Below are 25668 nucleotides of genomic sequence, written 5' to 3' on the forward strand. Positions count from 1 at the left end.
TTACATGACTAATAATCTAATATACATCTGATGTACAGAAATTTCATATATTTTATTTGAGCAATACGTACAATAGTCATGGGCATAATATTCGATTTCTACAATCAAGAAACTGTTTAAAGCATCCCTATTTCTTCCAAATTAATTAAAACCTCAAATTGGAGGTGACTGACCATTACCATCAGTAGCCATGGATCCTCTATCCTTGATGACAATTTGACACTGTTCCGCCAAAACGACACACTTGATGATGAAGCTTCCATCATTTTAACAAGCATGACAGTGTAGAAAACTAGCTGGGATTTGGGAATGGTTCTAAACGAACAAAAAAAAAAGGCCTCTTTTGCAGAATAGCTAGCTTCACTTCAACGTTCGCAGCTATTTGCTAAGCCAATCCCAAGGATCAATATTTCCTACATAGTAAATCTACCTTTTTTTTTTTTTTTTGGGCACTAATAATTTTGAATGGATGTCACATTTACAAAATGAGAAATTTAAATTTCACCAAAAGCTGTCTCGTGCATCTAGACCTGTTAAAAAAAATGACACACACACGCATTGAACGCAAGTGACACAAGGTTAGCTTTATTTGCAAAATCCTTACAAACATGGCTCACAGTAGAAGCAAAAGGACAATGCAAGAAAACCGACAGCTGATTAAGGAAAACACGAGAACATAAGATTCCTTTTCTGCAGGGTTTTATATCTACTCTCTCTCTCTCTCTTATTCTAGTAATTGGCATTGGTACTCTTCTACAGAAGATCAAGTCACTATACATATATCTCATACTCCATATAGTCCTCTTACTTCTCTGCTCAGGAGTTTTCAACATGCTGAAATGAGGCGCGATATTTACTCAAATTTTCTCTTGTATCACGCTGAATCACTAGGATGTTTCATAGAGAAGATACTGAGAATGCTAGTCAGGGAGCTAATCGATCAATTTTCCATACTCTCTTCCCATCAATCTCTTTTGGAGTGTAGCGCAACCTGTCGACAACATAGAAGATAAGCTTGCCTAAAAGAAACTGACATCAACAGGAACAAACTTAAATACCTATAACCTCAGGATATTAGCAATATTTTTAGCATTTTTTAAAAGTTTCTGATAAGATTAAGATTGAACTACACACAAACTGAAACAAATACAAACACAGACAGACAAATGGCACATGCAAATCCTTGAGAAAAATTGTTCACCAACACTCATAATTTGCACATAGAAACACAAAAACAAATGCTTAATCTAATGTTATAAAATTTACATAAACAAAACACTCATTCTTTCAGATGAAAATGTAAAACAGGAAGGAATATGTTGCAGGAAAGAAAAGGCAGCAAGGTAAGCAGAAAACAAAGGGAAGGAGGCTAAAAGGATAGCATAGGTGGTAAGCAGAGAACTTGGGTAGGAGGGAGGGAGGAAGAATGTGGGTTGGAAAGAGAGACAAGCTAACCAACCATATAGTGCAAAAGGAACCAAATGCACGAAGAATCAGCAGCCACAAGCCAAAGCTAGAAACACATAAAGTCAATTTCATATCCAAATCATAATCCAAAAACCTACAATTTTTTTTTTAAAAATACAACATAAATACTTCTGCACCAGAAAAAAAAAAAAAAAAAAGAGAGGGTCTGGCTGATTGGCAATTGGGGTTTCCCATTGCAGACAGGATTGAGAAGGGGGTGGGAGGCACATGGGGCATTGTGTAGAGGGAGGCAGTATTTGTGGTGTTGTGGTGTGACTGTCAGAGGAGATAACTTAGAGAAGGGTAGGGACATTTTAGGTACATCCCCCAACTAAATTTTAGTGAGCTATATAAGGTTGTTTTGCAAAGATAGCATTCACTTAATAACTCAACGATTGTATGGATTGATGCAATAGAGGGGAAAAAAGTAGCAAAGGTTGGAATGGGAATAGTCAGAGGGCATTTGTCGTAACATTGAGGGCTAAAATAAGATCAAGAAAGGACAAATAGCCAACTAAACATATCAACAACCTCTAGGACTCTAATTCATAATTGAGAAAGAACTTCGAGAAAAAGGCTAATCTGTGTAGAACTATAAAAACAATAATTACTTCTCATTTACGAATAGCAGGTAAAAAAGATATATTTACTCTATAACATCTCTAGCACCAATATTTACCATGAAATACCCAAATTAACACCAAATACTTGAATACAGTTCATTTTTAATGAGTTTTAAAAAGAGAAAATCCAGAAACTAAATTGGGTCGTAGAGTTGGAATAAAATATTTAACCCCAGGCTTGATATGACTAAAGGTGATTGCATAAGCAGGAAAGAAACCTAAATTAATTGAATATACACACCCATTATCACTGCCCCAAATCCATCTAACCAGATCATGTTCGTATAATTCAGCTGTATTCTCTCTTAAGTTAAACAAAATTTTCAAACATCATTCAGTTGACAGGTAATAAACATCATCGAGTGCATTTTATGCAGTAAAACAACATTCACAAAATTGACTATCTAAAATCTCAACTAGAGAAGGATATAAATGCTTTGCTTCTGAATGCAATTGTACAGTTAATGTTGCATTCTATAGGTCTTGACAATTATATGAAGCATGAAATAAGTCTGTTGTCACACAAATTCACTAATTGATTATACTGAGTAGGTTTTAAATGTCTGATTTATTGCTTTACTTGCAGTACCATATCATGTAAATTCCAAATTATTAAGGTCAACCTGAAAAACCAACGTATAACGGGTTCAAATAGATAGGATTAATGAGTGGCAGGTCACTTGGGCCGGTTAACCCGAAAATAGTTGGTCGAATTGGCTTCTGGAATTTGGAAATGGATCCAGAATGTCAACTGAATAACCCATATCATTCAGATAAGGACTTTTAAAAAGTAATTTGTAATAACCAATAGTAGTATACAACGGCCCGGGTTTTAGTTTTTATATCAAAGTCGTATTAGGTCATTCAATTTCTTCATTATATTTAATCTCTGGGCCTATGTCTTGTACCAATTAAATCACAGTTTCCATTTCAAGCCCCAAAACTATAGAGGAACCTGTTTACCCAACCAATCAACTGGACAAATGTTGGGCAGGGTTTAACCTGATTAATTAATTTACTTGGGTTCGGTTGGTTTGCCCAAAGTACTTACCAATACCCGAAAGCCCATTCAACCCAAATCCAATAAGACCCTGAAGTATAAAACAACAAACATGGATAAATGAATAAACACAATACATTGCAAATTGAATTGAATGTGGTTTGTTGATTCTTTCCTAAGCCATGCGTTTTTGGTGTTTGGAGCTCTTAAAAAGGAATCAGATGTCGAGCTTCAAGACAAACGAGGTCGAAATAAATTCGCAAAATAAACAGGATCCAATAACTTTAACGCACACTTGAGCAAATACCTGTCATGCAAGCGAGATTGCTGCCTCAAAAAGAAAGGGGATAAAGAAGGCTGAATTGGAAATACCTATCATGCAAGCGAGATTGCTGCCCTTGCCAAAACTCAAAAACTTCTGGTTTGAGCCTGTATCCTCCCCAGTGCTTGGGTTTTGGGATTGAGCTCCTGCAAGAGGAGAAATAGAGACCTCATAAGAATTTACCATGTAATGTTAGAATAGATAAGTCTCAGGAAAAAAGGGAAAAAAGAATAAGAATTTGTTTTTATACGAGAATACTCACAACCTTGGCACGGGAAAAAAACTTAGGACCAAAATATATAATATGATGCACTTACAGCACCTTTTTTCTTTTTGTACAGATACACCTATTAACTATTCAACGATTGACTCATGAAAACAGCAAAGATAAGCGATAGGAGAATAAGATATAGATCCTGGTTTAGATCAATTCTTCATTAAGATTGTTTAGCCCACATACAAATAAACAAGTATATGTAACTTTAAACAAATAGATGCATCCTTGAGGTGTCACCATTGTTATACATGCTCTTTACTAAAATAAAAATGAAAAACTGCCAACAGATATTAATTTAAGGCGACAGTGAAACTAAGTAGCCACTCTGGTGAAAAAGGTTGAACGACTAACCCCGCGGAGTACTTTGCCTCCAAATCCTTGTACTTTTGGTGAAGCACTTGCTGACCAGGAATTACAGAACTCTAAAAAGGGGGGAGGGAGGTCTTGTTTTAGCTATTAACAGGAAAGCACTCAAATTTACTATCACCAGCCTCATTTAGACAAAATATATGGAACCTGATCACTAGCAATTGCTCCAATCTGACTTCCCCGTGGACGACTATGAAAATAATGCTCAGACTCTGCTTCAGATACTTTCTCCACAGAACCTTCCACTCTTACCTGCATAAAACAATGTTGTAGAATGAATCACATCTGTGCATCATCCCTGAAGACATACATTGCATTATAGAAATACTAATAAGGACAACATACAAATCAACTGATATTTGTAGGCGAGTAATTTAGCATGTAACCACAAAGATGGTAGTAGCACAAGCAATAGAAAATTAACCATATTTTCTCAATTCAGATCTGATTTGATACTGAAGAATTTGACTACCATCTATAACTTTATAACTGTCACTCATGATGTCTAACAATTTTTACCAATTTTATGGTGAACAGTGATACATGGTGTAAAAGGCAGCCCAATTGGTTCACACGTACAAGCTTCAGATAAAGAACAGGCAAAGTAAGCACGCGAAGCTCGATTGCCATTAGTGGTGAAGGACTTAAGATTTCAAAGAAACACGGTAATCTTACAGAGTCACTCTTAGATGGAAGAAATTTTCCATAACATGTGTATTCCAATCCAGGTAAGCCATTAACATATATTGGTATAAGTAGCACTATTCAGTAGTCAACAGGTGACATCATCATTGCAGGTTGTTAACAGGTATCTTGGAAGGAAAACATCTAGTTACCGTATTATGAGTGACCAACTAGTATTTATAGGAGTACAAACCTAACAAACTATTTACAAGAATACCCTTACTAATTTATTATCTATAAGAATACTTATATTCTCTTAACACTCCCCCTCAAGTTGGAGCATATATACATAAGCACCCAACTTGTTACAAATGTATTTCATCCTAGAACCTCCTAAACTCTTGGTAAACACATCAGCCAATTGATCTACAGACGGTACATGAGATGTCTTGATGATCCCGTCAAGCAATCTCTCTCGAATGAAATGACAATCAACTTCAATATGTTTTGTCCTTTCATGAAACACTGGATTAGACGCAATATGAACAGCCGCCTGATTATCACACACTAAATTCATAGGCTGTTTATGCTCAAACCCAAGTTCCAGTAACATGCTCTTCAACCAAACCAACTCACACACAGTGTGAGCCATAGCGCGGTATTCAGATTCTGCACTTGATCTGGATACAACTGTTTGCTTCTTACTCTTCCACGACACTAGATTACCACCAACAAACACACAATATCCTGTAGTCGATCTTCGATCTGAGGCAGAACCAGCCCAATCTGCATCACTATATCTTTCAATATCAGTGTGTCCATGATTTTGATACAACAACCCTTTTCCAGGAGCACTCTTAAGATACCTGAGAATTCGTATAACAGCATCCCAATGACTAGTACGAGGGGTATCAAGAAATTGACTCACAACACTCACTGCAAACGAAATGTCAGGTCTCGTTACAGTAAGATAATTTAATTTACCCACAAGTCTTCAATATTGCTTAGGATCATCAAGTAATGCACCTTGATCTCCTGCTAATTTCACATTGGGATCCATAGGAGTATCCACAGGTCGGCAACCTAACATCCCAACTTCACTCAACATATCGAGTACATATTTTCTTTGACATAAATAAATCCCATATTTAGACCGAGCTACCTCAATACCCAGAAAATACTGTAGATGACCTAAATCCTTTGTTTGAAAGTTTGCCTGCAGATTGGATTTAAGTTTCTGGATCCCCACAACATCATCACCTGTAATCACAATGTCATCCACATAAACAACTAATAGAATTTTACCAGCATTAGAATGCCGATAAAATACAGAGTGATCTACTCCACATCTTGTCAGACCGAACTCCATGACAACACTACTAAACCGGCCAAACCAAGCCCTCGGAGACTGTTTCAATCCATATAAGGATTTTTTCAAACGACAAACCAACCGCGGATTCTCCCCCTGAACAACAAATCCAGGAGGTTGTTCTATATATACCTCTTCTTCCAAATCTCCATGCAGAAATGCATTTTTCACATCCAACTGATGCAATGGCCAATTATAAGTTGCTGCCAAAGAGATAAGAAGACGAACAGAGGTAATCTTTGCAACAGGAGAAAATGTTTCTAAATAGTCTATTCCATACACCCGAGTAAATCCTCTAACTACCAGACGAGCCTTCAATCTATCAATAGAACCATTAGGCTGCACTTTTATAGTGTACACCCATTTACAACCAACAACAGGCTTACCTGAAGGACGAGGGACAAGATCCCAAGTACCATTTTGTTCCAAAGCAGACATCTCTTCTTGCATAGCTAATCTCCAACCAGGATGATTAAGAGCATAGGTAATAGACTTAGGAATGGAAATAGAATCAAGAGAAGCAACAAAAGAATAATATGACATAGAGAGATGAGAATAAGAAACAAAATTAGAAATAGGATGGGAAGTACAATGTCTCTTACCTTTGCGTAAAGCAATAGGAAGATCTAACTCAGAGGAGGGCGTCATACTTGGATTTGAAGATTGAGAGTTAATTGGTGAAGTGCGTGGCATATCAGGAACTTTCTCAACCATGGAACGACGAGAGTAAACTTGAAGATGAGGACGAGATAATCGAGCTATGGAATCTGGTGGACTAGACAACTCAGGTAATAAAGGGGAAGAGACTGGTAAAACAGGAGAAGGAAAAGAGGAACATTGGTCTAACTCACAAGACATACTTTGTTTGATAAAATATGGAGTGGATTCAAAGAAAGTAACATCAGCACAAGTAAAAAATCGATTTGAAACTGGACTGTAACATCTATACCCTTTTTGCGCTCGTGCGTATCCTAAGAAAATACACTTAATAGCACGAGAATCTAATTTATCCACCCCGAAAGCAAGCTGATGAACAAAGCACACACATCCAAAAATACGAGGAGACAATTTAAACACAGGTTCATGAGGAAAAAGAATGGAGTGAGGTAATTGACCTCCAAGAATATTAGATGGCATGCGATTAATTAAATAACATGCAGTTAGAACTACATCACTCCAAAATTGTTTGGGCACATTCATGTGCAACAACAGTGTTCGAGCAATTTCGATTAAATGTCCAATTTTTCTTTCAGCAACCCCATTCTGTTGTGGAGTGTGAGGACAAGAGGACTGATGAATGATACCAGATTTAGTCATAAAGGTATTAAAAGGAGTGGAAAAATATTCTTTCGCATTATCACTGCGAAGTATACGTACAGGCACACCAAATTGATTCTTTATTTCTGTAACAAATGCACAAAAAATGGAATATAATTCTGAACGATCTTTCATTAAATAAAGCCATGTAACTCTGAAAAAATCATCAACAAAGACTACAAAATATTTAAAACCTAACTTTGAAGTGACTCGACTAGGACCCCAAACATCAGAATGAACTAACAAAAAAGGTTCAGAAACCCGTTTATTGACTCTAGGAGCAAAAGAAACACGATGATGCTTTCCTAACTGACAAGACTCACATTCTAACGAAGATAATTGACTCAAAGTAGGAACTAACTTTTTCAAATTTTGTAAAGACGGATGATCTAAACGACAGTGAATTTCAAGAGGAGAAACAGTAGCAGGACATGCTATCGGACCATTGAAGTTGAGAAAGTAAAGACCATTATGCTCATGCCCTCCACCAATCGTCCTCTTTGTCTTCAAATCCTGAATGACAACAGAGTCAGGAGAAAAAGTAACTGTACACTGTAGAAATTTAGTGAGCTTACTAACAGACATTAGATTAAAAGGCAAATTGGGTACGTAAAGAACAGAAGACAGCGGAAGTGATGGATTAATTTCTACAGTGCCTAGTCCTTTAACTTTAGTGGTAGATCCATCAGCTAAAGTAACATGAGGAAAAGGAGTAGACTCTCGAAAATTAGAAAAAATTTTAGAGGTACCTGACATATGATCAGTAGCCCCGGAATCAATAATCCATGAGTCATTACCTTTTTGTGCTAAAGAAGCAGAGGGAAGAGATGCGTGATTTGTAACTTGGTACTGTAGGAATTTAATATAATCTTCCTCAGATATAGTAACAGTTTTCTGGGACCCATGTGCTGAAGAACTTGATTCAACTTGGTCAGTGATAACCGTATTAACAAACCTTTCAACCATAGCGAATAGCACGTCAAACCAAAGAACGGGTCAAAACTTGAGACGAACGCGTGAACTGTGCCGTGAACAGTGAACAGCGCGCGTAAACAGTGCTGTGAACAGTGTCGGGTGAACAGTCCCCCCCGATGAACAGTCACAATGAACAGTATCGCGTAAACAGTCGCGATGACCAAAACTTTTGCTAGATGTTTAACCCTAACCCTAGGACCTTTTGCTCTGATACCATGTTAACAGGTATCTTGGAAGGAAAACATCTAGTTACCGTATTATGAGTGACCAACTAGTATTTATAGGAGTACAAACCTAACAAACTATTTACAAGAATACCCTTACTAATTTATTATCTATAAGAATACTTATATTCTCTTAACACAGGTAAATTAAAACAGGCCTAAATTTCACAACCATTTTTAGACTACAACAACATTAACACTTCATGCAAATGTGCCGTTGAGGGTTTCCCAATGAAAATGTGACCCTTCTGAAATTGCCCTTCTCTAGAAGTTTGTTCTACAATAGATTCTAAATAGCAGCAATGGTCATTTCAGTCCAAGTGCATAATTAGACTACCACTCAATAACAACATGGCTAAAGTTATTAAGTCTACAGATTCAAGAAATAAGCATTACATCTCAGCTCTCCACTAGCATTATCCAAATTTTCCTTTATGTATTCTGTCAAATAAATGTAAGAGAACCTATTTATATGCTGTTAAAGAATACTTAATTGCACTAAAAACAGATGACAACGTTTTACCTGGCGATTCAAAGCATCCCAGTAAAAAAGGAGAGCAGCATGAGGATTTTCAGATATTTGATGAGCCTTTCGACTTCCATAATTGGTGTACCTGCTCATGGCGTAACATTTAGAATATAATTTTAGGACAGAATGTCTGCAGCAAAATAAACTATCTTTCAGATATTGCCAATAAAGCAGTTAAGGGTTCTGAACCAACCACACAAAGCCATCTTTGTTGAAACCCTTCAGTAGAACAAACCGTGATGAACTGCAACAAGTCAAATGGATGAATTATAGCCAATTCATATATTCTATATATTACAGTAACTAGTGTAATCAGCCGTTAAACTTATATTTTAGCATTTTAATCAAACAGAAGTGGCTAGTCTTGCTATTTAGTTTTGCAGAGACATAAAATGGATCCTACAAATAAAAATCTTACTGCCACAGATCCAGTAAAACTAGAAGTGGATAGTACCACAGCAGATGAATCAATGGAAAGACAATAGAAAGAATTCATGAATTTTAACAATTAGCTTTTGCAGTCAATAGCATGTCTTAAAAAAAATGCCACCCACTACTCAATTAACTCCAAAGGTTTCAGGAACCAAAAGGATACATAAACAACATTGGCTTTCTTGAACAAATTAACTTCAAAAATCTAGAATTTCAAATGCATCAAAATCAAATTGCAACTAAAACAACAAAGGACCTTATCCATACAAAATTATTAGTTGATGTTTATTACTTGTAAATTCCACCAAAATGTTCATTTAATGTGTTAAAATCTCCTGTAATCAATGACTGGGAATTAGGAAGCACAATGAATTTCTAACAAAAAATAAGGGAAATTATTTGTTTAGACTATCATCAAACAAAAAATGAAGAAAACAACCAATAAATAGAATACCCACGGTTTTCTATCACTCCCAGTTGTTGACAGGCACATGGCATTTGGTTCCTTCAAGCCTGCTGCCAAAGCATCATCAAACCACTTTTGGAACTGCAGATGAACATCAATTTAATTAGAATGTGCAGAGAGATTTATTCAATCCAATCACTTTTTCATATTCCATTTATTACGCCAGGGGTTTAGGTTATGATCTACACAAGTAATCCATTGAATTAACAGCCAATTCCAGATTGACAGAAACTGGTACCTGATCAAAAGGATCAGAGTCAACTTGCCCCTCAAGAAGCTCAGGAGAAACATAGTTCTCTCTCAAAGCTGATATGTCAACTCTTGGAGGCTTTCCTATTCGTACACACATAGATGTGCCAGGATATGCTGGAAGCTGAAGCCTGAATTTGTCAATGATAGCTGGTGGAATGAATCTGCCGCCTAAAAAGTGGTGTTGACCAGTAAACTTTTTGGCACATAATTTTGGAGCAGTTAAAGAAACCTACACAGAGAACTCACGTAATTTAGATAGAGTAATGGGCCCAATGATCACATCATCTCCAGACCTTGTAAGCATGACGAAAGGCAAGAATTTAGAAAAAGTGCTCCATGCATAAACAGAAATACCAGCATATCGGGTTTAATGCCATCACCACTTAAATCTCCTTCTTCCACATGCCATCCGGATGGAATATCTACAGAGACAATTGCAGGTAGTCTTGAAGCATTCATGTCAGGACTTGTCAAGTTCAAAAGTCTCCTAATCAGATCATCGAAGGGTGGTCTAGGGGTACCTGAGCAGGTTCAGCGCAATTGATCAATGTACATGGAGAAACGAATGGTGTTAATCAATTAAGGAATGTTACCAAACAAAACTTCATATTTTTTAAGACTCCACAATATTAGGAGCACCAAAACAAGTACAGTTCGCTAAATAGCCATTTCCAAAGTCATGACAAAGAATTTCTAGCTGAGCACTTGAATTTTGCAGACATACTAAACCATTTATACATAGTTAACAATGAGTAGGTAAATCTCCAAGGAGTGACCAGCTTCAGCTACAAACAAAATACCCAGACTTGTTTGGACATTCTTTCTTTTCGGCATTGTTCGGACAATCATAGTCCAGTCTATTTCCAAATTCAGAGTTATCTTTTTTGTCCTGTGTTTATATAAGTTGTCAAACACCAACACATCTCCAGAGTGGGTGAACTTGTTACAACATAAAAACAAAAAATGAATAAACAAAACAGAGCAATGGAATTGATTTGATAAACTGACTCAAGGTTCTAGACCAATAATTTAAGTCAAAGAGCCAAATAGACAAGCTACTAACACGTCCATTTCAACTTCAATGAAAATTTACTGCACTTATCATGAATTCATGCTGATCCATTTCTTATTTTCAATGGGAAACCATGTATATTTTATACTGCTGCCTTTATTGAAGGGATGTGGGCTTTCAAATCAACTTATATTAATTTTTGGAGTTAAATTCTGGAACGACTAATCAGATACTAAAAAATTACACATTAATTTCAGCTGCAACTTCAGGGAAGATACAGGTGAAGATAGCCAAGAAAAAACTCCATATAGGAACAGTATGCAAACAAGTATCCCAGAGATTATAATTGTATCAAATAGAGAGCACCAGTTTTCCGAAGAAGCTACAGTAGCACAAGGTTTTTGACGAATACATCATTTTGTACAGTGAATCACAACTTGTAGATGATTATATGACCATTACCTACCTAGAAAAACCAGGACAAGTTAAGAAAAATAAAAGCACCCAGATAAATGCTTGGAACTAATAATTACCCTCAACCTAGATAAAAGAAGCTTGCCTTCAATACCCCAACAAACTTTTAGCAATTCTACGAAACAGGAAAGAGCATCTTAGACCGTGTATTAGGAATTCTAGATGCGACAGCTAAATTGGAGCTATTTCCCAAGTCTGCAAGTAAATATGGGCAGCCTTTTATCCAATTATGTTGTTTCCAGCATAATCAATAAATTGTTCAGTTAAGTGACATGAAACTCTTGTTGGCCTTTTTTTTCATATGGTTGCTCATCTACTCTGATTACTTTGAGTGTAGATAACTAATTTTTACCAGTGATTGCACATAAAATGCAATGATTAGGTTATGGTATTTGAGAATGGGAAAAAACATGGAGGACATTATCTGCTTGCACAATTACAAAAGAGGAGAAAAAGTATAATAACTTTTGAAGGCTGACAGCCTGACACTATAGCCAACCATTGAAAAGTTTGCAGCATTGATTCCTGTGATCCCATACTCAGGAAAAAGATGAATAAATGAGCAAAAAACTACATTATTACTACACAACAAATGGAAAAGCACCCAAAAAAAAAAGAAGAAGGCGATAGCAGTAGAGGTGATTTATTACTACATTGACACTCCTTGGTAATGTACGTTATCATGAATATAAAATGAAAATGAAAAAAAGGAAAAGAGGATACAAAAGGGAAGAACAGTATGAAGAAACCTAAACCACTTGGTTGTAACAACAATCAACTGACAACAAACATCTAACAACCCAATAAAAAGAATGATATACTAGATGCTCTCTCTCTCTCTCTCTCTCTCTCTCTCTGACACACACACCCACCCCTGCACCCATACACAGACACAAATTTGATAAACAGGGCCAGAAATATATATAACACACACACTCGTACACAGACACAATTTGATAAATGGGGCCAGATACAGTATAGTGTTTCCTTTTTGTGCCATACAGTGGTAGTATTGTTCAATCTTGACATACACAGACACAAATTTGATAAATGGGGCCAGATACGGTATAAAGTTTCCTTTTTGTGCCATAGAGTGGTAGCATTGCTCAATCTTAAACTATTAAGTCATTGATGGGATTGGTTTATTCGTATAATCTCTTAATACTTGCAACTTTCACTCCACTCGCGCTTAGCCATATCTAGATGCTTATGCATTTTCTACTGTTGCAGTAGTATATTAATGAATAGCACTCCAATACCCAAAAAAGAGAAGATAAACATAAACAAGATGAGAAGGGAAGGATACCGTGGAAGGAGAATCCAAACATTGCATCAACTAGAATGTCAAAGCTGTCTGACAAATCCATAGGAAGATCTTCCACTGACAGGAAAGGTACTGACAGTGACTCAAGCTACAAGTGATAATCCAGTGCATAAGCACTGCTGATAAATTAAGTAAAATGGATTATGGCAAAAGCTAAAATTTCTCCCTATACCTGGGTCACCAAACCATTATAAAGAGGCTTGGCAGTTCGCTTGGGGTAACAAATGTATGGCTTATACCCAAAGTGGTATAAATGTCGAGCAGCTACAAGACCATCGCCACCATTGTTACCAGGACCACAAATAGCAAGAACACGACTGCGTTCACTTGATTTATAAACCTGCCAAAAACAGAACCTCAGTGCTGTATGAATGAAATATCCAATGGCCTTTTACATCCACAGTTGATCATCAGCCAAAGATGTGGTGCATAGATTACTCTAGAAAGATACAAGGAAAAAGTAAACACACTGATTTAAAAAGTAAAACAGACGAATTCAAGTAACATTTATGAGCCTAGCAAGCTTATTCTTTAGACGTTTTCTGTGATTTCTTACTATCTCATTTCTCTCCTCAATGACTACAGAAATGATATCACAAAAGCATCACCCTTGCTGAGTACATTCCCGACAGTCTCCAATCCATGACAGCTTGATTGACTTCAAACGGTAAGTTCTATTTCTTTTAATTTGATCTCACCCCAACTGTACTTGCCAATTTCAATTCAATTGGTGAACTCTCCTAAGATCTAAAAGAATAGAATTTAACTTATGACAGAAGTTCAAGACTGGAAAATTCGAGTTTTTCCGTACTATATCTTCCAAGTTCATTATAGAGCAACATCCCTTTTTCTAACCAAAGGTCTTAGTCAGTATTTGATTGATGCATGTGCAATCAGGTGCTTCCAGCAGTATCCTAACATCAACAAAATATCTGACACTTTCTTCTTTCACAAGTTAAGGGAGAAAAACTGCAGTCTGAACCAAATGTAATTCAGCAGCCTTATACCAGTAGTCCAACTTTAAAGACTAAAAAGGTCCACTCAATGAGTTAAGAACTCGGTGAAGAGAGTTTCCCTCCTCGGATTGATTGTTGAAATCATGTTTTGCTATTGGTGTGGTATTGTAATACGATGAGATCCACCAAATTACAGTCTTTATGGCTGTAGCTTAGGACAAAGGTTTATTGGTCTCTGTTCAAATCAAGAAAATTAAGCAAGTAAAATGTAAGCAAAATTTCCCAAAACTAATAAAGATTCCTACCCAAAAATCCTAGACGAAAAACACAAATTAAGTAGAAGGGAACCAAAGGCATGTCCAAAGATCAGAAAATAATCATCCATCTTTAAAGGTTTAGCATATTCGCACTCCAACTCTCGTTATTAGCATTCCACTAACGTCAGTAAAGAAGACTGAACAAGAAACAAAAAGTAGAGGCCGAATATCGGCTCGGATTTCTTGAATAACCTCAATTGTAATAAAAATACTACTTCTTGAACCCATAAAGAATGGAAAATTCAATAATAATACCCAAAAAAAGGACCAAAAACCTCACGTACCTCAGCTATAGCAGTAGCAACACTCAAACCAGCCAACTCCTGTAAATTTTCAACGCACCAAAAAAAAAAAAATCTCAAATGGGGCTGCAACAATTGAGACAAAATAATCTGCACGCTAGTATGTAACAAGAAAACTCATAATTGAAACTCAAAGAAATAAAAAAAAATAAAAAAAAAACAGTAACCATAAGCTGATCGACGCTGAATCCAAGAGGGCCCATAAGAATCTCATCAATCTCAGCAGCTTCACTCTGTCTTAAATACGATACAGTTTCCGGGTCCTGGACTCCCTGAAGTGACGTCATTCCTCGGATTTGATAAGAGCGGTTGTGGCGGAGGAAAGGAAGAGAACTGGGCTTGAGAATAGCAGTAGTAGAAGGTGCGGTAAGAATATGGTGGGCAAATTTGGATTGGAGCAGTTGGTAGCTGCTGAGCAATAAAGATGTCATTCCTTTGCCCTTTTGCAGCATTTGCAACATTTTAATAGCAGTATTTGATACTTTGCTTGCTCGTCGTCGCCATTTGCCAAGTGTTGTCGTCTAAGACGGAGTGGCACATACGGTTGGATAATTGCATGTTGGGTTGGGTTGTAATTATAAACATTGCAACATTATTTTTAATGCTATATACGGAATTCATAAAATTTATTCTGTATTTACTTTCAATTCAAAGTATTTTATATCCCGAAGAAATAAGTGTATTTTATTAAATTAGACAAAAATGTTTAGGCACGATTGAATTGAAAATCATCTCAATCGCTTTCCGTTATAATTGACATTATGATTGGATTTGCTTAATTTGAGTGGTTTAATCTCAATGAAAATATTGTGAAAGTGGGATTGGAATAGATGCAAACTATAACAAAGTAAAACTTGATGTGTTATTAGTAGAAGAAAAGTTAATGATACACATATATGTTATTTTATACTTGTCTTGATTTAGTTCTATATTTTCTTTATATGTTTTCAAATGAACCAATTCTTTTTTATTTTTTTTGTTTGGTGTTATAGAGGGCCAAAGGCCTATTATATATTGAAAAATTATGTTGGTTTGCCACCCTTATTACATCAAAGGACAAATGAAGGGGCTGAGATGTAATACTAGTTCAACACGTACAAATCGGACTTGGAAATGACATTCTTATAACCAAGATTCTGTGCTAGTTCTAACCCATGCTTCATCTCACAAAGCTTGGCAACTACATCACCTGTTATCTTAAAGATTTGCCATGAAACCATAATCATAGAAACCTTGCTCATCTCTGGTTTGCCTTTTGATACTCTCGATTTGAATCTTGATCTTAGTCCCCCTTCATTGTTAGAACAACAATAAAAAGAATACAATAAAATGGTTACAAAACTAACAAGAAAAAGGTTTTAAATCGTGATTACAAATCACTTTTCTTAAAACTTTATTCGTCCACTATATTGCGCAAAAGATCCAGGATGAATATCCTCTGGAATATGATGAAGTTTGGTTACAAAACTTTGCGTTAAGTTGTTACAACCCCAAGAACAAAGAAGACAAGAGCGGTGATTTTCTAGAGTTTGTAGATCTTTTTGTCTGTAACAAAAAGACCACAAATTGATCCATATAAATAAAGTTTCATGTCCCTTAAACAGTTATTAAATATTAGAAACATGTTTGGAGTTGTATCTTTTCAAATGACGATTGAAACCTGAAAGGTTTCGAATGAAACGCAGAAAGCTACTTCAAGAATTCTGTCCGGATTTTCAATATTTGAAAATATTATAACAATCCCCTGCCATTTTCAACAAATTGAAAATATTGTTGTGGATCACTAAAAATTCTGATAATCTATGCATAAACAATGGTATATTTCAATTGAACCACCATCTTAGTGTTAATTGATTATAACTTGTTAGCATTGCTTGGTAGACAAGTTTTGAACCAAGAGTATATGCAACAAGCCACATAAATTAACACACACAGATTCATTTCTCTTTAATTTATTTATATCAGTAATACATTAGGTTTTGTATCCCTATCGTTTCATGAACATGTCCAAAGTTAAATCCTAAACTTTGTGGATGCCATCAATCCAATATTCATATAGGTAAGCTCTTAATGCCTTGTATCCCTATCGTTTCATGAACATGTTCAAAGTTAAGTCCTCAACTTTGTGGATGCCATCAATCCAACATTCATATAGGCAAACTCTTAATGCTCTTGCTATTTGTAGCATTTTACAAGACTTGATAAGAACTCTGAGTTCAAACTTCCAATTTCAAGCAGAAAAAATCACACTATACCTTCTAGGATGTTTTTAGCATTCAAACCACCATATCAATGTACTTTTACATATTGAATTCAAGGCTAATTGTTATAGTTAGTGTTGAATCGAGATTCCATTGTTAGTGATTCACGGATTGGATTTCAACCCTATCCCTTTAGATGTTTTAACCATCACTTTCTTTATTAATCCTTTGGTTAAAGGATCAGCTAGGTTATCTTTTGATCTTACAAAATCTATGATTATCACATCATTCCTGATCAAATCTCTTATTAGACAACGTGTAATCCAACATATCTAGATTTGCTATTGAACACTTAACTATAAGCTTTAGCAAGCATAGCAGCACTATTATAATGTATAGATATTGATGAAATTGGCTTTGATCACATTGGTACCTCATGTAACAAACTTCATAACCAATCGGCTTCTTTGCTAGTTGAAGCCAAAGTTATAAATTCAGCCGCCATGGTGGGATGAGTTATGCATGTTTGCTTCTTGGATGCCCAAGAAATTGCTCCTCAACCTAACATAAAGACCCAACCACTCATAGAAGAATAATTATCTTTGTTTGTCACTCGACTAGCATCCGAATAACCTTCTAATACTGAAGGATAACCACTATAGCAAATGGCATAGTCTTTGGTATGTTTTAGATATCTCAAGACTCTAACTACACCTAACCAATATTATTTGCTTGGATTGCTTGTGTATCTACATAACATACCTACAGTAAAAGCTATATTTGGCATTGTACATGTCATTGCATACATCAAGCATCCAATTACTTTTGGCATAATCCAATTGAAACACAGGATCACCAACATTTTTAACAAAATTAATTTTAGATCAATGGGAGTTAAGGCGCATTTACAATCTTGATGATTGAAATGACTAAAAATCTTCTCAATTAATGAGATCGTGAAAGCAAAATTTGTCCTTGCTTTTTCTAAATTCTTATTCCTAAGATAACATCAGCCACTCCCATATTGCATGATAGCAACTTTTTGGTCTCACTGACTTATTCTAAGTCAGTTTCAAAGATTAACATATTGTCCACATACAAGCAAATAATAACTCCTTTACCGCTCAAATACTTGCTCTATATATATATATATATATATATATATATTTCTGACTCACTAGTCTTGAACACACTATTAAGCTTGTCCAAATTTTTTTTCTTTTTTAGGTAGAAGAAAGTGTGGGTGGGTTCAACATTGGTCGCCACCATGAGCAGAACATGTTTCCAGGACCGATATAGTTCTCACATCTGCAACAAGATAGAACACCCTTTTGTGAAAAAGTATCATGTTCTTGCCAATTAAGCCAACTTGAAACCTTTTGTGAGGAAGAGACCATCCATACCAACTGAACTAACTTGAGTTGGCTAGATCGAAAAATATAAGCATGCATGCTATGGATAAACATTTAAGTTCTCCTGCAAATTCAACGGATGAGCTAGACAAATCTTTGTCAGTCATCTTCGCATACATTTAAATACTAGTTTGTTTTGCCTCATGCATTGTGTGAGGTTCCAGTTTTGAGTTTGGGTATGAGTGTTATTTCTAGAGTTAGAGTGGTTGTGTACTTGGGTGTTGAGGTCAAGTTTATAATTTAATATGTATATATATATATATATATATATATATATATATGATGCCATATAGTGGTTGATACATTACAAAAAGTAGTTTATAACAGTGTTTTAAAAGGCGAGAGCATTAAGTGGGGCATCCTATGTCTATCCAAGTCGAATGAAAGCCCCGAGGCATGGGGTGTAAGTACCACAAAATTTGTTTTTTTTAAATATATTAAAAAATATAAAATAATACTACAAAATTATAATACTCATACATATGTATGTATATATGCTACTAATAAATATAAAAAATTGATAAAATTAAGAAAATTACAAAAATATTATTGTTTGCTAACAAGTAAATTACAACTAACTTCAACGCATATATTAGCCATCTAGAATCATGTTAATAAAAAATAATTATATTTTGCGATCAAAGAAAAGGAAAAAAATAGGAAACAAAGTCATGGATGTTTTTATTTTGTATTCTCCCAAACTATTTTCAAAGATAAAATAAATGAAATCATTCTTTATAATTATTAAACAATAATAAGGATAGAAAACAAAGATAAGCAAGATAAAATAGTAAATTCAAAATTCAAAATTAAAAAATATAAAAACTTCCCGAATGCCCCAAATAACTTGGGGCTTATAACACTTGCACCCCCCCATTCAAATGCCCCGGGGCATTTGGAGCTCGCCTTGAGATTCGCCACAAAAATGCATTTTAAAACAATGGTTTATAGTTAAGTAGGATACTGTTATTTGTATGAGTTTGCTAAATAAGACTGTTAGAATGTAGAGCTCGTAAAGAGCTTCAGACAAAAGTATTACCTATCTACAGAGCTCGTAAGGAACTTCAGGCAAAAGTATTACCTATGCACAGAAAAAAGTATTTGCATAGTGGGTGAGATAGGTAGCAGGAAGTCATATGATTAGTGCTTGTTGGATTGGAAATAGTTACTCAATCTTTTTGTGTTTTGCTTGGCTGGTGATTGTTGTTGGTGGCGCTCTCTTCTGCTTGGGGCTTATATTGTGGTAGTCGTTACTCAATCTTTTTGTGTTTTGCTTGGCTGGTGATTGTTGTTGGTGGCGCTCTCTTCTGCTTGGGGCTTATATTGTGGTAGTCTTTTCTTGTGGTGCTTTCGCTGTTGTTCTATTTCTTGTTGTGGTTGCAAGTGACTTAGTTGTAGCACTTTGATCAGGCTGAGAATCGAATGTTGGACTGATTGGTTGTTTGCTTGAGTGTGCAATTGCTGATGTTTGATTAGGAGCTGTGTAGGATGTTGAGGCTATAAGAGATATGTAAAGCTCAATCAACAGCAATTCTCTAAGTTGAGGCAATAAACAATTATTCCATAATGATTTAACTTGAATTTCAATGCATACACAATAACTACAACTCAAGCAGTTGAAAATAAATCTGTAGAAGCCAACTACACAAATTGATCAAATCCAAACACAAATATAACCAATTATCCTTGACTATAATAGATGAAGAAAAGCTTTGCCATAGAAATAACTCTATGCATGCGATAAAGAAAGCATGACTGGCAATAAACCAATGAACAGTCAAATGAAAAGACTGAGTAGACGATGCAAAAGCAAACAAAAAACGCAAAAAATAACAAAGCAATTGACCAACACTTTTCAGAGTTAGCACAGAGCAAATGGGGAAGCAGGAATGCAAGACAAAGGAAATTGCAGCTTATGATTTTAGCAATATCTCAAGTGTACCATTGATTTGAGAATGGACAATCTCAACTTCCTTTTGTACTCTGAATTTCAGTAATTTGAACACAGTTAGTTCACAATTAGACGAAGAGTAAAGCGCCTCCGCACAAAGCACTATATTTGCACCACTCAAGTGATACATCAAATTATCTATACGTAGCTTGGAAATAGACACCTAAGCCAATAACATCACTAAAGCAGGGCAATAAAGTAAAATCACACGACCATATTTGCTATATACCTAACACAATCAAGCAATTTCGGCACCTTCCAACTCCTTCCACGTAAGCCACGCAATGCAAACTACCAATCCACCCCACACATTAAACGTACCCATAGGGGACCTCTGTTACTATTCATAAGAGGAACTCTTTCTTTTAGTCTCTTAGGATAGGAAATGAATAAATAAATACTACATAGAATTAGGAAAAGCAGCTATATTGCCTAAGAGTACATAAGAGAAAAAACTGCAATAGAAGAAAAGGGAAGATGATAGATTTGAAGATACCTCTTGCAGATGTCCTAACTTTCTTCTCATCCAAGAAAAGAAAAAAAAATGTAAAAAAACTTTCCTCTTAGCCCTAACTTTTGTAGTTTGGTTGTATCTATTTATTTATTTTTTTTATCGAGAGTCTACTTCTATTTTATTAGGAATCCTGACTATAGAGTTACTCATATCCAATCCTCTTCTTTGCATTCGATGGGTACATCCGATAGCATGTTCTCAACTCTTATCCGACAGTCGATGGAATTTGTGGGTTTGACAAGTCTTGCTTTCAATAGAGGTTAGATTGTTAAGGTGTTCTTTTCAAATTTATCAAACAGCCAATCTAAGGGGTTTACGTTCAATATGATTGTTCGATAGATTCCCTTGACTATCTGACGTCCTACATCCTTGTGAAGTGTCCAACAGCTTTCGTCAGAAATACTCGCGTCAATTACCGAACGTCTAATGCTTCGAAAAGCATTCGATAGCATCAACAATTTTTGCTTCATTTGATTCAAATCATTTCTTCATTCTTTTGGATTTGACACCTATTTTGGACAATTTCTCATATGAAACCATTAGTCTAAATCATCAATTTGTTTCATTATCATCAAAACTAAGGATTGATTAACCTAAATTTACAATCTCCCCCTTTTTAATGATGACAAACAAAATAATAATTTCTTTGATGAAATAGGACCCCCTTAGTATAAGCTCATTATTGAAAGAAATATCATTCAATTTTCTCTCTCTTTTGACATCATAATAAATAAATAAGGATAAAAGAACATTGTATAAGAAGAAGGAATTGCATAAAACTTCCCTAAAATCAAAGTCAAATCAATTTTCATCATTATTCTCATCAAGTATTCCTCTAGAATAATAATATAACTTAAGTAAGCACAAGGAGATGAATTATATCCAAAGAGTTATCCCTTCAAAAGTATATTAACAAGTACATACAAGGGAATCATGTAACGAATTATTTTCAAAATAATTTTTTACACATTCCTACTATAGTACCTCCTATTTTGAAAAATATATAAATAGGCACTAAGGTGTAAATAAAAGTATCATCAAAACAAGAGTTAATTAACATTCAAGCACGTGATGCAACTACCTCAATTATTGTGAGGATAAGAACATTTTATCTTTTTAAACATGAATAATATGAAAGTCACTAGATTGATATCAGATTCATTTTCTTATGTGATGTCAATATGGATAGATATAGCGTTTAAGTATGAAGATGACAAATAACATCACAATCATTTCACTTGCACAAAATAATATGCTAGGTTTAACTAAGTTAGGATTTGCTTATATGCAGAATAAAGATAGAGTGTTGAATAGTAGACCATGGGTGTATGATAATATGCCTTTAGTGGTACTACCATGGAGGGAGGGGCTGGAATTAGATGGAAATGCTTTTAACAAAACTTGAATATGGGTGCAAATCTAGAATCTCCTTTTACGCTAGATAACAAAAGATGCGGGAAGGAAGATTGGGGGAGTATTTTCATCTGTGAAAGATGTTATTATCCCCAATAGTGGGACTAAAGAGGGAAAGCATATGAAAATTCTAGCTGAAATTGATCTAAATCAACCAATGCTGAGGGGAACTATAGTTAAAATGAATGGTATAATTAGATGGGTGAAATTTAAGTATGAGAGGTGTCCTGATTTTTGTTTTAGCTGTGGAATTATGGGACATACAGAGAGAAACTACAAAGAAAAATGAGCTCATATGGGGAGAGAGCCTCAATTTGGAACATGGTTACAAGCTAGTAATCCAAGAAATCTTATTAAAAAACAAGGTAGATTTGGGCAGAATCAGGAGGAACTAGGTGAGATAGGAAGTAATGCACAAAAGGAAAATGAGGACAGGAATAGACTAATGATAACATGGAGAGAGAATGAGGGCGAAAGGTACGAGAATGAGAATAGAAATAGGAAAAAGAATAAGGATGAAGGGGTTGGGGTAATAGAAAATGGAAGTCAGATAATTAGGGAGGGGCAAATAAGAAAGGAAAACTATGCAGGAATGGATAAAAACAGTTGGGAAAGGGGAAAAAGGTAGAAAAGGGGAAAACTAAAAAGGAAAGTAATTAGAATGGACAGGAAATGAGGGATGAGGTGAGAAAGGAGCTTGGGGGAGCTATGGAGGAGATAGAAGAAGCAGGGTAGGAGGATAATATGTGGATAAATGGAACAATTGAATATAGAATGGAAAGGGATGCGAAAAGGGATAGACAGAAAGTTAAACAGAACTTGTTGGAAGGTTATAAAGAAGGCAAAAAGGGTGCGAAAGGAAAAGAGAATGGGAAAAGAAGATACAAAGGAAATAGAGGATGGAAAAGATTAGTGAAAGAAGTAGGAAATAGGAAGCTTTTAGCGGACTATAATGAGAGAATTCTAGGGCAAAAGAGGGGGAAAAGAAAAGGAGGGGCTGAGAAAGTAGTAGACAGTGTGGAGGTGGAAGTGGATAGTCAAAACAGAAGGATCAAAGGAAGTCTTTTGCTAGAAAATGAGGAGAGTAATTTGAAGGTAGTAGAATTTTACCTAAAAGGGGCTCTAATTTGTCAATGAATGTACTGGTGTGGAATTGTAGAGGTGTTGGGGGCCTCTTGACAATTCCTCAATTAGAGGAGATGGCTAAACTCCACTCCCCAAATTTAATATTTTTGTTTGAAACTAAGAACACAAAATGTGTTATGAACAAGGTTAAGATGAAACTTAGGTTTGATAACCTATTTGTGGTGGAACCAAGAGGGAAGGCTGGTGGATTAGCTGCTATGTGGAGAAATGATATTAAGGTCAATAGGGATACTAGACACTGATTTTACTATAGAATTACTTATAAATGACCAAAGGAAAAATTGTAAGTGGTGGCTCATTGGCATATATGCTAGCTCGGGGGACTAGGTTAGAGGGAAATAGTGGGACATTATTAGCCAGAGGAAATGTATTTGGGAAAAAAAACTGGATTCTAGCAGGAGATATGAAGGATAAAGTGTCAAATGCAGAAAAATGGGGAGAAAGTAAAAGGCCTAAATCTAGCTTTAGAGTTTTCAAGATCTTTATCAGAAATAATCAGCTTTCAGAATTGGGATTTGAGAGGGAGCCATGGACTTGGTGTAATAAATGGGATAATGCAGGAGAGGTAAAGGAAAGACTGGATAGAATTCTGATTGATAGTGGATGGAAAGAGACCTATGAAAGGGCAAAGTGCACTCACATTCATGTTGAAGCATCAGATCATTGTATGATGTTGTTGGAAACTGAACCAATAAGACGAAATTGGAAAAGGAGATTCTATTTTGACAGGAAATGGCTTGAATATAAAGAAGTGAGAGAGGTAATTAAAAAAGCATGGGGGAACAAGCAAGAGGGATCAAGATTTTTTAGACTCCAGAACAGAATCAAAGAATGTAGATTTGAGCTCATGAGATGGAATAAAAAGTTGAAGGGTAATGCTAAGAAGGGCATTGAGGAAGTAAAGCAGAAAATCATAGATATCAGGAATGTAGGGGGGCCTAATACAAAAGAGGATATCAGTTATCTGCAGAAAAAGCTTGCTAATGCCTATAAAAAAGAGGAAGTCTTCTGGGGACGAAAAGCTAGAGTAAAAAGGCTTCAAGAGGGAGACAAGAATACAAGTTATTTTCATGCTATGGTTGAAGCTAAAAGAAGGAGAAATAAAATATCTACACTTCAAAAGCAGAATGAAAATTAGTGTAAAGCTAAATCTGAAGTGGAGGAGGAAATAACAAGGTACTTCTACAACCTATTTAAGTCCTCACAGTTTGAGCCAATTTGATGTAATCCTTGAAGGAATTCCTCAGACAATTATGAGTCAGATGAACATGAGGTTAACAAGACCTGTTGTAGAATGGGAGGTCAAGAAGGCAGTGTTCTCATTGCATCAAAACAAGGGACTTGGACCGGATGTTTGGCACTAGTCTTTTTTCAAAGATTCTGGAACATCATAAAAGGTGATCTAACAGCTGCAATTTCTAGCTTTTTCCATTCTGGCAACCTTCTGAAGTCTATCAATGAAACCATTATTACTTTAGTTCCAAAAACTGAATTTCTTGTGATGGTGTCCCAATTTAGGCCTATAAGTCTGTGTAACGTTGTCTATAGAATCATTGCAAAAGTTCTTGTTAATAGAGTTAAGCCTTTTAAACACTGCATTAGTCTTAACCAATCGGCTTTTATACCTGGTAGATAGATTCTTGATAATGTGGTAATTGCTCATGAGTTTTTTCATCACCCAAATACAAAAAGAACTAGAAAAATAGTGCACATGGCTCTTAAGTTAGACATGTCCAAAGCCTATGATAGAGTCAAATAGGTCTTTTTGGGCAAAATTATGCAGAAAATGGGATTTTGTCCTATGTGAATTCAGTAGGTAATGAAATGTGCATCCTCTGTTAGCTATTCTTTTAATATTAATGGCGAGAGAAAGGCTTATGTTAGACCTAAGAGGGGACTTAGACAAGGAGATCCATTGTTCCCCTACTTGTTTGTGATGATTACTAAAGGTCTATCTAGTTTGGTGAAACATGCAATGCAATGTCAAAAAATAGCTAGATTGTGAATAGCAAAGGAGTGCCCTGCAGTTTCTCATTTGTTTTTCGTAGATGACACTCTTATTTTCTACAAGGCAACAAAGGAGGAAGCACAGCAAGTAATTGCAGATTTTAAAGATATATGAAAATGCATCTGGTCAAATGATTAATGCTGATAAATCATTTGTATTTTTTGGAAAAAATATGAGAGAGGATAAAAAAAGAAAGGTGATAGAAGTGCTAGAAGACATGAAGCAAGTACAACAGAGTAGATATATGGGCTTACCCGTGGCAATAGGAAGGACAAAAAAACAAGTGTTCACCTATATAAAGGAGAGAGTGGTGCATAGATTGAAGGGGTGGAGGAAAAACTGTTGAATCAAGCTGGAAAGGAAGTAATGCTGAAATCTATCATACTGGCAAT

General features: G+C 35.6%; 2 protein-coding genes across 3 annotated transcripts; one reads left to right on the forward strand and one right to left on the reverse strand.

Moving 5' to 3' along the window:
• Positions 1–636: 636 nt before the first annotated feature.
• LOC113739986 (pyridoxine/pyridoxamine 5'-phosphate oxidase 1, chloroplastic) lies at positions 637–15178 on the reverse strand. 2 transcript variants are annotated; one of them, XM_072046158.1, is made up of 14 exons: positions 14799–15178; positions 14614–14652; positions 13229–13396; positions 13039–13144; positions 10601–10767; positions 10233–10475; positions 9987–10075; positions 9290–9340; positions 9091–9181; positions 4206–4310; positions 4041–4111; positions 3463–3558; positions 3142–3181; positions 945–991 (listed from the first exon to the last, which is right to left on the reverse strand). In XM_072046158.1, the coding sequence occupies exons 1-13, from the start codon at positions 15090–15092 to the stop codon at positions 3160–3162; spliced, it is 1542 nt and encodes a 513-aa protein (XP_071902259.1). In that variant the 5' UTR covers positions 15093–15178; the 3' UTR covers positions 945–991; positions 3142–3159. The 2 variants fall into 2 exon arrangements, with proteins under 2 accessions (XP_027123242.1, XP_071902259.1); XM_027267441.2 differs by lacking the exon at positions 3142–3181 and having other exon boundaries at positions 637–991; positions 14799–15177.
• Positions 15179–23533: 8355 nt separating this feature from the next.
• Positions 23534–24406, forward strand: LOC113739072 (uncharacterized). The gene has a single exon (XM_027266318.1). It carries the CDS (start codon positions 23534–23536, stop codon positions 24404–24406), a length of 873 nt encoding a protein of 290 aa, XP_027122119.1.
• The last annotated feature ends 1262 nt before the right edge of the window (positions 24407–25668 follow it).

Source organism: Coffea arabica, chromosome 4c, assembly GCF_036785885.1.
Source record: "Coffea arabica cultivar ET-39 chromosome 4c, Coffea Arabica ET-39 HiFi, whole genome shotgun sequence".
Classification (NCBI taxonomy): Eukaryota; Viridiplantae; Streptophyta; class Magnoliopsida; order Gentianales; family Rubiaceae; genus Coffea; species Coffea arabica.

Bases quoted from the DNA above. Each gene is read 5' to 3' on its own strand.
- LOC113739986 (XM_027267441.2), bottom strand. From the start codon at position 15,092: ATGTTGCAAATGCTGCAAAAGGGCAAAGGAATGACATCTTTATTGCTC. The intron at 10,076-10,232 runs GTACCAGTTTCT...GTTCATCTGCAG, and splicing joins ACTCTGATCCTTTTGATCAG to TTCCAAAAGTGGTTTGATGA. The intron at 4,311-9,090 runs GTAAAACGTTGT...TGTTTTATGCAG, and splicing joins GGGATGCTTTGAATCGCCAG to GTAAGAGTGGAAGGTTCTGT.
- LOC113739072 (XM_027266318.1), top strand. From the start codon at position 23,534: ATGACCAAAGGAAAAATTGTAAGTGGTGGCTCATTGGCATATATGCTA.